Here is a 14,232-nt window from a genome sequence, read left to right as displayed (position 1 = left end):
GTAATGAGATATTTATAATAAGACGGAGAGATTACATCTTTTAAATAGATGTGTGTGTTATCTATTCATATTCTCTGAGACAATAGATGTCTTTCTTGTGAAAAATTATGGCTGTCTAAAAGAATGTACTAATTTATTTTAAACTGTAATGGGTGAAAGTCATTATGTATTTTAGAGTTTTGTTTTTATAAATTTCATCTCTTTTTTTTTTTACCAAGTTCTGAAATTTATTTGTCATTATAAATCCTTAATTGTTTCAATGTTTTATTCTCAACTGAAGCATGTAATATCCCATCAACATTTGTTAAGAAAATATCTCATGAGAATGTTTTTCTATAGTTAAGCATTCTCTTTAAAGATTAAAAAATATATATTATCAAATCGTATGTTACGTCGGTCAAACTATCAGACGAATCCTTATATCCAACTCAAATCAAGATATATATATAAATAATATGGTGATCAATATTATCATTGCAATAAGTTATTTTTCTTCTATTACATGAAAAATATAATACTAAATCAAATTTAGGTAAACGGGCTTGCAAATTAATTTGAATTATTTAATTAACGACACGTGTCCATCTTTGTTTAGGTAAAAATAGATTAATGAGCATATTGCATATAGAGAGAGAAGGTGACTGTGGAATTGCCCATGTGTGCATATACATGTATTATTACAAATGCATATATGAATTAATTCATTCATCTTCTCAACCTTGCTTCTTTAACTTGAACAAGTAACTTCATTCTTCATCTCTTTCTCTCTCATCCCTCGTTTCCCTTCTCCAAAGAGAGAGAAGCAAGCTCAGAAATTACAACTAAATTCAAGAATTTCAACATGTCTTCCCCAAGCAAGAGGCGCGAGATGGACTTGATGAAATTGTAAGTTCTCGATTAATTTCTTGGTGGTGTTAATAGAAAATTTGGATTTGGGATTTATTTCCTGTGCATAAAGTTGCTGCCTTTCTCAATTGTTACTGTCTTGAAATGAAATAGGTTGATGAGTGATTACAAGGTGGAGATGATCAATGATGGGATGCAGGAGTTTTATGTGCATTTTCACGGCCCCAGTGAGAGTAAAATTTTCAAATGTTTTCTCAAAATTCAATCTTTATGTTTCTAGATGATTATTTGGTTTGTTTTTGGGCTTCTTTTGATCCATTTTAGCAAGAGTTTGTTGGTCTTTGTTTGCAGCTTTATTTAGGAGTTTGATTTGTTCCCTCAATTATTTTGTGCAAGAGTTGTTGAAGAGGAATAAAAAAATTGATAATAATTGAAAGTTGCTACTTTCTTCATTGAATTTGGATCTTCTTTATTTGCTATTGGGGTTGACTATATCCATTATCCAGTTATCCATCTTATTAGGAATAACTTTAGTCAGTTTAAGATAGAATGGATTGACACTTAGAGTTATGCTATTAACCTTTTTGGTTACATTGTTTTTATCTGTTGTGATTAGAGGAGGTTGAAGTGGAGAGAGATTCTTCATCTTCCTCATGTTTAATGAATCATTTTGTTTGTGTTTTGTTACATGTTTTACCAATGGCATGGTTAGGTCCTTACCACGGCGGTGTATGGAAAATACGGGTGGGGCTTCCTGATGCATACCCGTACAAGTCTCCTTCGATAGGATTTATTAACAAGATGTACCATCCCAATGTGGATGAAATGTGAGTATATATTCTATGAGTATGTTGATGATAATGCATTATCTTGATCCATAATGAAATATTTGTTTTGGGATAATGATAATCCAGGTCGGGTTCCGTGTGTTTGGATGTCATCAACCAGACGTGGAGCCCTATGTTTGGTAACGGGATTGTGCATTGTTTCTATTTCTATGGAATTCTTGAATATATATATATATATAATGAGTTCATTTTACTCTTGCAGACCTGGTAAACGTATTTGAGGTGTTTCTACCTCAACTTTTGTTGTACCCTAATCCATCCGACCCGTTGAATGGGGAGGCTGCAGCTTTGATGCTGCGTGATCGACCTGCTTATGAACAAAGAGTCAAAGGTAATCAAAGCTTTTTCTTGTCCTGTGAAGCTCGGGGTGTTGCTTATAGGATTGTGTGGTCGTTTTATGAAAGCTTTCGGCTTGTTTCTTTGATTGATTTCAAGTGGATTATGTTGAACTCGTGCAGCTTGCCTTAAAAGATCGATAAGCAGTCTATGAAGTGTAAATGGTGCATTTCCCTATAGATCATATATTAGAGACTTTCCCAAGATGTGATTTGAGTTGAGGACCTAATTAAACGCGATTATTCATAACATAAACAAGGAGAAGAAATCATTCTCTTTGATTGATTTCAAGTAGATTATGTTGAACTCGCGCAGCTTACCTTAAAAGATCGATAAGCTCTCGTCTATGAAGTATAAATGGTGCATTGCCCTATAGATCATATGTTAGAGACTTTCCCTAGATGTGATTTGAGTTGAGGAACTAATTAAACGCGATTATTCATAAAATAAGCAAGTAGAAGAAATCATTTTCTTTATAAGTCCATAGTTGTTTCCAGCAACTTACATCAGCTGGTATATGTCCTAAAACTGAAACTCAACATATATTGCTCAGATGTGACAATATTGCATCAGCCACTTGTACATTCGAGCTATCCGACTTGTACACTGTCTTACCGTGTTGTGTGTCCGTGGATCTAATACGTTGCGTTGTCCAGAATACTGTCAGAAATACGCCAAGCCAGAAGACGTCGGGGCTGTCCCGGAAGAAGAGGAATCGAGTGATGAAGAACTAAGCGAAGACGGGAGTGACTCTAGCGATGATGAAGTTGCGGGGCCGGTGGATCCATAGCCTTCCCTCACCACCAGTTTCTGTACATTATTCTGTCCCACAATTCTCTCTGTAGAAGAAGAAGCTATGCATGATGTAAAATAACATATTTATAATTTTATATCATGCTGTAAAGACTGTTGTTGCTGTAAATATATGCTACATTGTTTGTAACTTTATTCCCCATTATAAATGCCAAGCAAAATGCTCTCTCTAAGGCCAAGTTTAGTGGACATTGGGGTAGTAGGTCACATAAAAAAATCTGTTGCTGCCAATTTTTTTTAAGTGAGAATTATCTTTTTTGAGAGAATGAACAAATTTATACGTTTTACAGACAAATCAACATAACTAATGAATAGACGTATTTAGTAAAAATAGAGAAAAACTAATCACCATTAGGATTCGAATCCAGAGCAAAATGTTGTTTATGCGGTAGATTGATTTGTTCATCAAAATTATAGATCTGTTCGTTTTTGTTTCACAAATTCTCTATTCTCTAAATATTTAGCAATTTCTGTTGAACCTCTCTCTCTCTATATATATATATATATATACACTTATTACTGTACGGAGATTAATGAGAATATGTAAATTGGATAAAAGTAGTAGGGCTCACGCTTTTTCAAGAGTTAAGTATCTTTTATGAATTAGATCATTTTTAGTGGAACGAACAAAAATAAAAAAAAACGAACCGGTTTTAACGGGACAAATGGAATATAAAATTCGACTTAACGAATCAAATACTATCAAATTGAGAATAGCTCGATTCAATTACTGTCCTAAATATATATAATCATTCATCAATCACAACAATGGCGAAAGTGAAATAAAATCCATCAAGAAAATGAAATCCAAAAAAAAAAAAAAAAATCCGACCTGCCGGATTCGAACCAGCGACCTAAGGATTTCAGCTATCATACTACAGTCCTCCGCTCTACCAACTGAGCTAAGGTCGGATGTTATAAGATTGCTCAGCATATTTATTAATAGTGTTTTAAATGAATGGATCACCACTTTCGCTGCAAATTATCAATATTCCCCTCATTTGTTGTTAAAAACATTCGACGCTTTTGACGGCATCTATGAATTCTTAATTTGGTGAGGTTTTTTAATTTGCAAGATTTATTTGGTGAGATTTTTCCGTTTCTGAAATTGAATTGCTGATTTGAATGTTCAATTGTGGTTGAGCTTTGAATTGAAAAAAAAATGCAGATTTCTTTTTTCGATTTTTTTTTTCTTCCAAAAATGCCATTCATTATAGTTTGAATTCAAAATTGTTGCAGCACACTGAATAATGCTTCTAAGGCGCTGCATTTACACTGCCGCCGCATGCTTGGCTTTTTGTGGGTTTGGGCAATCCAGGTGATAAATTTATGGGCACCAGATATAATGTGGGGTTTGAATTCATTGATGCATTTACGAAATCACATGGAAATCAATTAAAAAAAATCAGCCAAACTCTGCATAAAATTTATGGATTTTCTAAACCCACGAAAATTCATAGACTTTTTAAAGTCCCAAAAAAATCCAACAAAATCCCAAACCAATACACCCAAACAATTAGAACGCAATGTAGATTACACGATACTCAGTTGAATATTAAGAGTAAATTCCCACACCCAATAAATCCAATTCCCACACGATACAATAGTAAAGAGTAAATTTAAATTCATAAACTCAAAAGTCAAACATACAGAAGACAATAAATCCAATTCCCACACCTAATAGAATCTCTTACTACTCGCTAATAATTGTCTATTTGTCTTTATTTAATTTTTTGATGCTACTTGTTCGGCGACAACAAAAATATTACAAACATATTTACTAGTTAAGTAAAAGTTAGTTCATTAAATCAATCTCCTTAAAATTGAAGAGAGCATCCACAGTAGGGCTCACATCCACTCCGAATGGCTCTCTCTGGGCTTTCAATTCCACACCCGGCTCAACAGGAAAAAGAATTAGGCGAATATAATGCACGGTCCAATAAGAAAATTGCATACATTAAAAAACAAGATAAATTTGAAAATGTAAAATTTTGAGAAAAATGAAAGAATATATTTTTTTAATTTGAGTTTATAGCAACGTCTATTTTATTATTATTTTTTTCCCCTTTTTTCTTCTATAAATACTACCATCATCCAATTCAATTTTCATCTTCTTCATTCTATTTCAATTTATTCTTGAAATTTATTCTTCCTTTTATTTTATTGTACTAAAAAAAAACGAAGAATAACTGAAGAAATTGGTGGAACAACTAATCCAAAATTTATCTCCAAACAATCCAAATTCATCCGGCGATAAATTAAATTTTGTAGTTAACGTATTTAATGAATATGTGCATCACTTCGAACTGGACACAATCGTTTTCATATCTTTAGGGTCAAACGGTGCCGTATTGTCTCATCAATGCCTCAATGGACACAACTCTTCATCTTATTCCAAATTTGCATTTCCTAGAATTGCTTCAAATCATTTCTCTCTCTCAACTTACCTATAGTTGAAGCACTCTCAATTAACTTTTCTTCTGCCAAAACAAATCGAAACTCACATATATAGCTTGCATTAATGCAATGAAATATTTTAAGACAGAAACAGAAGATTCGAACTAAAATATCAACATATATACGAAACACTATTTCACAAAATCAAGTGCACACTTGAATAAATAAGATATGAACTATATAACCACATCTCGAGCCTACTAATAGGATCCCTGGTGCAAGCTAGCTCGTAACTTAAACTGGAAAGTGTATAGTTTTGATCTACCATGGAAAAACAACCACTCTCATAGGCTTAATTGTGCTAATTTTACTATTTTAGCATATATTTGGTAGCAAACATGAAAAAATAATCCCACTTACCTGATACCATCATAGCATGATCATCTCGACCAGCTAGCCATCGACATGACTCGAACAAAGTATTGGTTCGATCCATCTCATTTGTTTGCATGTTATGCGACTTCTTCCGTAGCTTCGTAACACATACAAGTATGTTTTGTTTCCTAGTCCAGGATTTTCTCTCCGGTGGAGAACAAGTTCCACACTATTGTGCCCACGATGTACAACAGGACCGCCACTTTGAACACATCGTTCCAAGAGCCTGTGAGAAGTTTCAAAGTCGTAGAGTTACTGTGAAGGTAAGCAAAATAAACTGATGCATTGAATTTTGTGTTGTACCATGTTGAAGAATGTATCCAGTTGCAGCAGTCCCGAACACACCAGCGAGTACACCTGCAGTATTGGATAATCCGAGCAGTACTCCCTACAACAAAACAACAAGCCACGGTTTGAGCACTGGGGAGACGATGTACTGCTTATAAAACTCTACATGTCCTCGCATAATAAGATGATGAGAACTCACAGCATAACGGGGCCCAATATCTTGGTGATTGGAATATAGACCAGATTGTGAGAATGCATCCGATCCCTGAGAAGGAATAACATACAGATTATTGCTTCATTTGCTTTTAAAAGATAAAATGCTCGAACGTGTACAGAAAATGACCCTAACCTGACTGCAAGCCATGCACAGCACTGCTAAAGCAGGTGTTTTTACGTTACCAAGTTGGGTCAGAAAAAAAGCTGGACCTAGGAACCCGATTGATTGCATTATCTGCACATGTGAGGATGTGAAGAAGAGTGATTCTCTTGCACTATATATTTTTAGGAAAAATGAAAAATGTATGCATGAAATTTGTCTGCTTGCAATACATTGATGGCATACAAGTCCATGAATTAGAACATTGAAGTCCAGCTAGCTAAATGAAGAAATTATAAGGAAATACTTGCCTTCCGAACAGATGTAATTGAGAAGCCTCTGCTTATAAGGGTATCTGCAACCCAGCCACCTATATTAGCAAACACAGCCATAGTGAGCCATGGAAGCACACAAAGCAATCCAGATTCCGTGAGGTTGAAATTCAAAACCTGTGTATAGTAAACATGGAAATTTTTAGTAGAACAGCCTATCTAAATGTAAATGTAATAAAGCTCACATTAAACTTTGAAAAACATATATCTCTGGCAATGAAGTCATATGTTACACTGGAGACAAATTGAATGAGCTGAATTTTTTATTTACTTTCGTTGCATGCAATAGCTAGGAATAATACCTGGTTATAGTAAGTAGGCATCCATGTCAACAGAATAAATGTCCCCCAATTATGACAGAAATGGGATATAATGAGAGCCCATACAGGAGCCTTAGACAAAATTTTCTTCCATGGAATACTAGAGACAGGTTCTTTGGAAATGTTGCCTCCCAAAATCAACTTCTTCTCCTCCAAACTTAGACTTGGATCTTCTTGAGGCGAGCTGTGTGCCTAGAAAATGGTGAGAGTTGATGATCAGCAGGAAGAACAGTAGAACACAAAATATGCCTGTTACATATAGCACCAAACACATGAGAACAACAAAAGGAATTAAACATAAACGGAAAGAGTATCAGAGTTTCTTTCTATGCATCAGTAAAACTGGCTCAATGCAGCTACAAGAAACACGACTTCACTTTCCCAAGGACTGTAAGCACTAAACAACAAAAATAAGATTTTTCTGAAGAACATTGTAGAATAATAGTATTAAGAATGGGGGCTGCAGAAAGAGAGTTAGTATATCAAAGATTGTGGGGTCTATTTTTTTTGTCCGTTGCAAATTGAATGATTAGGTATGAGTGAACCATTTTATCTTACGTGCATGTTTGTTGACAGGATTTTTTTTCTGTCTTTTCTTTCCCCTCTTTTTCTGGTTAAGGAAACAACCATCCTTCTCACAGAAATCATTGCAGCAAGAATTAAGGCCTTACTTTGCTCAACCAAAGTGCGAACCAGATAGATCCAAAGGATCCAAACGAATAGAAAACAGATGGCCACCCAAACTTGTGGATCAGTACAGGAGACACTGCCAAACCAGCAACTGAACCAAGATACATGCCGCTGTACACTAGTGCAAGGGATCTGCTTCTTTCGGAGACAGGAATCCATCTTGATAACAAATTATTCATGGCAGGCATAGCAACGCCCTGATTAACAAAATAAACATATTTTAGACACGATATCATGCTCCACACATCAAGTTCTTTGCACAGTACAGATGTGATTAGAGCAAGCAGGCAATAGTTTATTTTAAAAAATAGATCATATCTATCGCCCGAAGCATGTCGTACAATGGTCACTTTCATACTTTGAGAGATGTGCTAATTTCAAACGGGTAATAAATGCTATCACAACAACAAGAGATCAAGTGCACCAGAAACAACTGTCATTGTAATATTCATTAAGTCTTTGCAGAACGCACAAGCAACTAACCTCACCAACTCCCATAAAAGCTCGCGTTACAAGTAAGCAAGGGAGTCCAATTCTTGCAGCAAGTGGCGTCAAAATTGTTGCGAGAGACCACCAAACAACTCCAAAACCGAGTACTAGCTTCCCACCAATTTTATCAGCCCATATGCCTCCAATAATCTTGTCAAGGAACATGTGAAGAAACTTAAGTAGAGAAGAGAATATAACTGCTGCAGGACTGTCTCAAATGATGTCAGAGATCAACTTGAGTCCTATTTATGCTGAGGATAAAATACTTAGCCAACAAGACATGCTAAGCTGAGAAACAATGATTTAATTTTATCATAATTTTATGAAGAAACAAATAATGGTTGGATCAATATAAATCATGCTGAAGAATAACATAATCTCTGTAGAAAAGTACTCCATCAAAGACAGTAGATCTTAAGTCTCCAGGAATACCACAGGAATGAAAGTATACATCTGACCATTAGTACAATTTTGCTACTCAACCTTTGTGTACAGTCAAACAAAAGCCAAAAACTTCAGATTAAGCGCATCCTACTTGAGGGGATAGATTTTTCTTTGTATACAGTGTTGCCAAAGATGACAGAAAGAGCTAGGTCAGGTGATGAGATAATGGTGTTATAATGAAGATTACACACACGTTTCAAATAGGCCAAATAAGTAATTCAAACGCGAAAAACCTGAGTGAGCAGATAACCCCAGAAAAAAGAAGACTGAATTAGGCCAACTGTAGCACTGCTCCAATTAAATTCCTTTGACATAGGGAGTATCGCTATGCTCATATTTACCTAAAACAAACAAACAAAATGTCAGAATAATCAATAAATTCTATCTCATTTGGCTAGCATTGAAAAACTTGGATACCCGATTAATAACCGACTACAAATATAAATTTGGACTAGAGAAAAATACACACTAATAGTATTGACATTGAGAAAAACAGAAAGCGGAGATACTGATGAGCATTACACGGTCCATATTGCACAATAGAAATGCAGCGAAACAAAGGAGCACCATCACCCAGCGCTTAGGCAACTGGCTCCCCCATGGTTTTGCTGGCTCAGCTCCTACAGGTAAAGCAGCTTCACTTGCCCCCTCAGATGATACTAGGGTCTCAAACTCAGTGCTTGTATTGTTATGCTCTTCAGATTTGAATTCTGCCCGGGTCCTCATCACTGTTATATGTTTTGATGGAGGCTTCTGGCCATAGCTAAAACCGAGCTTATCCAACTTCCTTGTTTGAATCCCACCAGCATCAGAGTAAGCCGAAGAAAGACAGCATTCATATGCTCCCCTGCTTTTTACCCTTTTGTTCATAGACGTAAGTTTATTGCTCGTCTGATGGGATGTTATGAGAACAGGATCCAAGTTAAGATGAGACATCAGCTTTGATCTTGGGATTTCCCTGTATGGTTTATCTTCAGCAGGAATGGATGACTGATACACATAGCCAAATGAAAAGCGTGCCGCCGGATGATAGCTGCAGAACATTTTTTTATTCACATACTGCACCGCACTGACACTTGAATGCTGGCATCTTTGACGATCTGATGGTGTTCCTCTATGATAAACTCGTCCTGTTAAAAAGAAAAGGCAGGGATGCAACCATCATAACCTAAAAGTACTATCAAATGTAAAATATTACAAATGAAATGGTTGAAACTGCTCCCTATAGTTTGAATGGAGTGGAAACTTCCTCAACCCCAAATAATGAACCGATTAACATATATGAGCTACTCGAACTATTCAGATACGAAGCCTGAACTTTTGGGAGTGCATTTACCCTGTGCCGTATTTAAATTCAAAGACACTGGTTTCTGTTATGGAAGCTATATAATGCTGGATAATAAGCTTTTGACAAGCCTCATGTTAGAAATGGATATTGGGCTCATTCCTCCCTTAAAAGACCTTTTAAGGGAGGAATGGGCCCAATATCCATTTCTAACATGGTATCAGAGCCAACCCAATTCAATGATGGGCCCCCCAATATCGTTGTCAACAGATGGCGTTTGGGATAGTCCACGCTGCGCGTGCGGGGGGTGTATTGAAGTGTCCCACATTGGATTGGAGATAGTGGCATGAGCCACTTTATATGGTGAGGCAACCCTCTCCCTTATAAGGCCTTTTAAGGGAGGAATGGGCCCAATATCCATTTCTAACATGGTATCAGAGCCACTATCTCCAATCCAATGTGGGACACTTCAATACGCGCAGCGTGGACTATCCCAAACGCCATCTGTTGACAACGATATTGGGGGGGCCCATCATTGGATTGGGTTGGCTCCGATACCATGTTAGAAATGGATATTGGACCCATTTGTCCCTTAAAAGGCCTTTTAAGGGAGGAATGGGCCCAATATCTATTTCTAACACCTCATTTATGCTAATTCTGCTTTTTTTTTTTTTCTTTTTTCTTTTAACCTCTGTTTTTTCCAGTCAGAGAACTTTTGCAGATTTCTGGATTGGGCCAAATTTAAGCTCATCGTGTAAACATCGTAGTAATACCTAATTCCTTTCAAATCCTTTAGTCCAACCCATCATCAGACAGCTGAAATTATACATTATCAACTAATGCTTTTCAATTTAATACACAACAGCTCACACAAGAAATTAACCGAATGCCAGTTAATCCTGTCGCCACATTCGATACTTCAGTTCACAAAAGAACAATACAGACTGATCGTAAGCCTCTAATTAGAACTCATGATAATGGATTATACTCAAACATTTTGCAATACTATATCCGAAAAGGATAATTGAGCTCTCAACTTCATTATTCATTGTACAGAGTGTGAATTTAACAAGTAGATAATTACCAGAACCGATGAAACAGCCGAAATTCCGGTGCGAAACGACGGCGCTGATTGCCATCGCCACCGGAAAATTCTCTTCGGCTCCAACTCCAAGTGTTTTCGATTCACGCTGCCATGTCGCAGCTATAGATACAGCGATTGAGATATTATTATCAGTATGAAACTTGAGATTTTCTGTGAGTAGATTCAGTAGAATGTGACTCTCTCTCTCTCTCTCGCTCTAAAAGTGGATAACACATGGAGCCGTTGCTCTTCATACAGAATATCAGCTGAATCTTATTTATTATTATTATTTTTAATTAGCGAGAAATTATATAGAAGAGGGCCTGAGGGCGACACGTATTCATTTTAGTATAAAGCCCTTTTCAGAAAACTTTATTCCATTTTTTCGGATTTTTTTTGTTTGGCTTGGTTTCGTTAGTCCGACGTGGCTGACAGGGAAAAGGCCACGTCATATCTAGGGAGGGCCTCAGTTTTTCAATGCATTGCCATTGTCACACGCTAATCACCGTACACGTGTCCCCTGATTGAATGAATGGTCGACACATGTCACAAAAACAATTATTTATGCACTCAATATTTACTTTCTTTTTTTTTTGATCGGTCAAAGTCATGTTAGATGTCAAAAACAATTATTTATGCACTCAATATTTACTTTCTTTTTTTTTTTGATCGGTCAAAGTCATGTTAGATGTTAGTAATTAGTTCTCCATTCACTCAATATTTACTTTCTTCAAACCGTGATTTTTTTATTTTTAGTTTTGTCTTTTTTTGTATATTTTGAGAGTTGGCAAAATATAAATTTCCTGATCTCCAATGCTCCAGGTCCATCCAATAGCAGAAATTAAGATGATCACCTTTCTTTAAAAAAAAAAAAAGATAAAATAATCAGTTTAAATCTACGTGAAGGGTGTTTTGTGTCAAAGTCGATTGATTATTGTGCGTTAACTTAATTGAGAATCAAATTGATTTTCGTGCACAACCCTTTAAGAAACTAACTAAAGATGGATAATGTTAGTGTAAAATTTAGCACTAAATTAAATTTTGCTTTTATATATAGTCTATTGGAAAAGAAGTTAGTCCAAGCATAGTTAGAGCATCCACAATGGTGGGTGCGATGGCCGGATCGAACCCGGCCTATCGCACCCACCACCGTTGCTGCTCCCGGGGGCGATGGAGGGGAGGCGAGCGTTCGCACTCGACGAATGTGGGAGCGAAGGAGGGGGCGTGTAAACACGCGCCCCTTTTCGAAATTAAAAAAAAAAAAAAAAAAATTTAACGGTCAAAAGACCGTTGCCTTCAACGGTCTTCGGCCGAATTTTTTTATTTTTTTTTATTTTTTTTTTCTTTTCTTTTTCACCTATATATATCCCCTTCAATCACAAACACAATTCATCCAACAATTCTCTTCAACTCCTAAAAAATGTCTTCATCCACCAATTCTTCCAACAATAATTCTTCCTCAAATTCTTCATCCGAAGAAGAAGTTCATGTTGATCCCGCGCAACTTCCTTCTCTTCCCGATCCTACTCAAGCCCCCGATTTATTTTTTATGAGATGTGCTGTGAATTTTATGCAAGTAGCAAGTTCATATCGGTTCGATCCACCTCCTCAACGCCCGGCGAAAAAGCGGGCAGTGGTTCGTCGTGACCGTGAAGGTGGAGCCGAGCGCCTCCATCGCGATTATTTCGCCGTCGAGCCTGTTTATGGGCCACAATTCTTTCGCCGTCGATTTCGCATGAGCCGGGAGTTGTTTCTACGCATTGTCAATGCGCTAGAAGTCGATCCTTACTTCCAACAACGTCCGGATGCTGTTGGCCGGGTGGGCTTCTCCCCGATCCAGAAGTGCACTGCCGCTATTCGACAATTGGCATACGGAAATTCTGCTGATTGTTGTGATGAATATCTCCGTATAGGAGAGACGACGGCGTTGGAATGCTTGAAGAAATTCTGCAAGGCCGTCGTTCGTATCTTTGGCGGCACGTATTTGAGGCGGCCAACAACTGTCGATGTGCAACGCATCACTGCAATGCACGAAGCCCGCCATGGGTTCCCGGGAATGTTGGGGAGCCTAGACTGCATGCATTGGGGATGGAAGAATTGCCCCGTTGCTTGGCACGGCGCCTACACTCGAGGGGATCAAGGCGAGCCAACAATTATATTAGAGGCCGTTGCTTCACAAGATTTATGGATCTGGCATGCATTCTTTGGAGTCGCTGGGTCCAACAACGACATCAACGTGCTCCACCAGTCCACGCTATTCAACGATGTTTTAGCGGGGCATGCAGCGGCTGTGCACTTCCTCGCCAACAATTCTCACCACACTCGAGGATACTACTTAACAGACGGCATCTATCCGGACTGGCCGGTGTTCGTGAAGAGCTTCCAGTTTCCGAACGATGAGAAGAAGCGGAGGTTCAAGGTGATGCAAGAAGCTGCAAGGAAGGATGTGGAACGAGCTTTCGGTGTTCTTCAGGCTCGGTGGGGTATAATTAAGGGACCGTCACGTTTGTGGAAGTCGGAGCAAATGAGTTCGATCATGTTTGCATGCATCATATTGCACAACATGATCATTGAGGAAGAAGGTGGAAATGCAAGTAATTTCGACGGTGACGACGGCGAGGGACCAAGTTCTACTCCTCAAACACAATTCAATTCCGGAGCACCACCGGAGTTCGCCGCCTATTTGGCACGGAATGCAAGCTTGAAGGATGCACGATTGCATGCTCGCCTCCGCGACGATTTGGTTGAGCATATATGGGCACGCTTTGGTCCGGTTGACCCGTAGTTCGACGGCTTTAAATTATTCGAAAATTGGATGTTTTAAATATTTGTTGTTTTTTTTTAATTTTATTTGTAATGTTTGGATTTTTAATTGAATGAATTTTATGTTGTTAAAATTGAAGTTGTTTAATTTAAATTGAAAAATGAATAAAAGTAAAGAGAAAATGAAATTAAAATCTATTGCACCCGGGTGGGTGCAATACCATTGTGGGAGTGGGTGCAATAGAAGTGGGACCCATGGTATTGCACCCACTATGAGTGCAAGCATTGTGGATGCTCTTAATAGGTTATAGTACATTTTAAGGTTTGCATATTCAATTGGAAAAGAAGTTAGTCCAAGCACAGAGATAGGAGAGAGTTAAAAAGACTTTGGATTTAAGTTTGGACTTCTCTTTGGGCTCAAATATAAGTGTGATCTTGTAACAACGAGGTCACGGGTTCAAATCTTACTGCTACCTCTCCCCAACTCCCCCAAAGTCAAAAAAAAAAAAAAAAGCTGCATTCGACACCAATTCATTAAAGGGCAAT

The 14,232-nt window shown here is 37.5% G+C and overlaps 3 protein-coding genes and 1 non-coding gene across 6 annotated transcripts; 2 read left to right on the top strand and 2 right to left on the bottom strand.

The window, feature by feature from the left end:
• Window positions 1-635: 635 nt before the first annotated feature.
• On the top strand, window positions 636-3,016 carry LOC131020726 (ubiquitin-conjugating enzyme E2 5-like). Of its 3 annotated transcripts, none has more exons than XM_057949735.1 (6): window positions 636-885; window positions 1,000-1,079; window positions 1,559-1,673; window positions 1,761-1,813; window positions 1,897-2,025; window positions 2,687-3,016. In XM_057949735.1, exons 1-6 carry the CDS (start codon window positions 842-844, stop codon window positions 2,818-2,820), a joined length of 555 nt encoding a protein of 184 aa, XP_057805718.1. In that variant the 5' UTR covers window positions 636-841; the 3' UTR covers window positions 2,821-3,016. The 3 variants fall into 3 exon arrangements, with proteins under 3 accessions (XP_057805718.1, XP_057805720.1, XP_057805719.1); XM_057949737.1 differs by having other exon boundaries at window positions 697-885; window positions 2,584-3,016; XM_057949736.1 differs by lacking the exon at window positions 2,687-3,016 and having other exon boundaries at window positions 697-885; window positions 1,897-2,477.
• Window positions 3,017-3,669: 653 nt separating this feature from the next.
• TRNAY-GUA (transfer RNA tyrosine (anticodon GUA)) lies at window positions 3,670-3,755 on the bottom strand. Its single transcript is given in 2 exon segments — window positions 3,670-3,705; window positions 3,719-3,755. It is a non-coding gene; the product is annotated as a tRNA-Tyr (tRNA).
• Window positions 3,756-5,393: 1,638 nt separating this feature from the next.
• On the bottom strand, window positions 5,394-11,200 carry LOC131020660 (ascorbate transporter, chloroplastic-like). Its single transcript, XM_057949629.1, has 11 exons — window positions 10,924-11,200; window positions 9,077-9,684; window positions 8,788-8,895; window positions 8,105-8,260; window positions 7,603-7,818; window positions 6,914-7,123; window positions 6,591-6,728; window positions 6,313-6,414; window positions 6,163-6,228; window positions 5,979-6,063; window positions 5,394-5,901 (listed from the first exon to the last, which is right to left on the bottom strand). The coding sequence occupies exons 1-11, from the start codon at window positions 10,976-10,978 to the stop codon at window positions 5,804-5,806; spliced, it is 1,842 nt and encodes a 613-aa protein (XP_057805612.1). The 5' UTR covers window positions 10,979-11,200; the 3' UTR covers window positions 5,394-5,803.
• A 1,075-nt stretch (window positions 11,201-12,275) lies between these two features.
• Window positions 12,276-13,932, top strand: LOC131020676 (protein ALP1-like). Its single transcript, XM_057949649.1, has one exon. The coding sequence runs from the start codon at window positions 12,344-12,346 to the stop codon at window positions 13,706-13,708; it is 1,365 nt and encodes a 454-aa protein (XP_057805632.1). The 5' UTR covers window positions 12,276-12,343; the 3' UTR covers window positions 13,709-13,932.
• The last annotated feature ends 300 nt before the right edge of the window (window positions 13,933-14,232 follow it).

This window comes from Salvia miltiorrhiza, chromosome 4, assembly GCF_028751815.1.
Source record: "Salvia miltiorrhiza cultivar Shanhuang (shh) chromosome 4, IMPLAD_Smil_shh, whole genome shotgun sequence".
Taxonomy (NCBI): domain Eukaryota; kingdom Viridiplantae; phylum Streptophyta; class Magnoliopsida; order Lamiales; family Lamiaceae; genus Salvia; species Salvia miltiorrhiza.
The sequence above is the reverse complement of the archived record's forward strand: the minus strand, read 5'-3'. Positions and strand labels throughout refer to the sequence as shown.

Coding starts and splice junctions, on each gene's coding strand:
- LOC131020726 (XM_057949736.1), top strand. CDS start 842: ATGTCTTCCCCAAGCAAGAGGCGCGAGATGGACTTGATGAAATT. Junction 1,080..1,558: donor TTTTCACGGCCCCAGTGAGA/GTAAAATTTTCA, acceptor TGGCATGGTTAG/GTCCTTACCACGGCGGTGTA. Junction 1,814..1,896: donor GACGTGGAGCCCTATGTTTG/GTAACGGGATTG, acceptor TTACTCTTGCAG/ACCTGGTAAACGTATTTGAG.
- LOC131020676 (XM_057949649.1), top strand. CDS start 12,344: ATGTCTTCATCCACCAATTCTTCCAACAATAATTCTTCCTCAAATTCT.
- LOC131020660 (XM_057949629.1), bottom strand. CDS start 10,978: ATGGCAATCAGCGCCGTCGTTTCGCACCGGAATTTCGGCTGTTTCATC. Junction 8,261..8,787: donor GGGGTTATCTGCTCACTCAG/GTTTTTCGCGTT, acceptor TTCCTTGACAAG/ATTATTGGAGGCATATGGGC. Junction 7,124..7,602: donor TCGCACTTTGGTTGAGCAAA/GTAAGGCCTTAA, acceptor ACCATTTTCTAG/GCACACAGCTCGCCTCAAGA.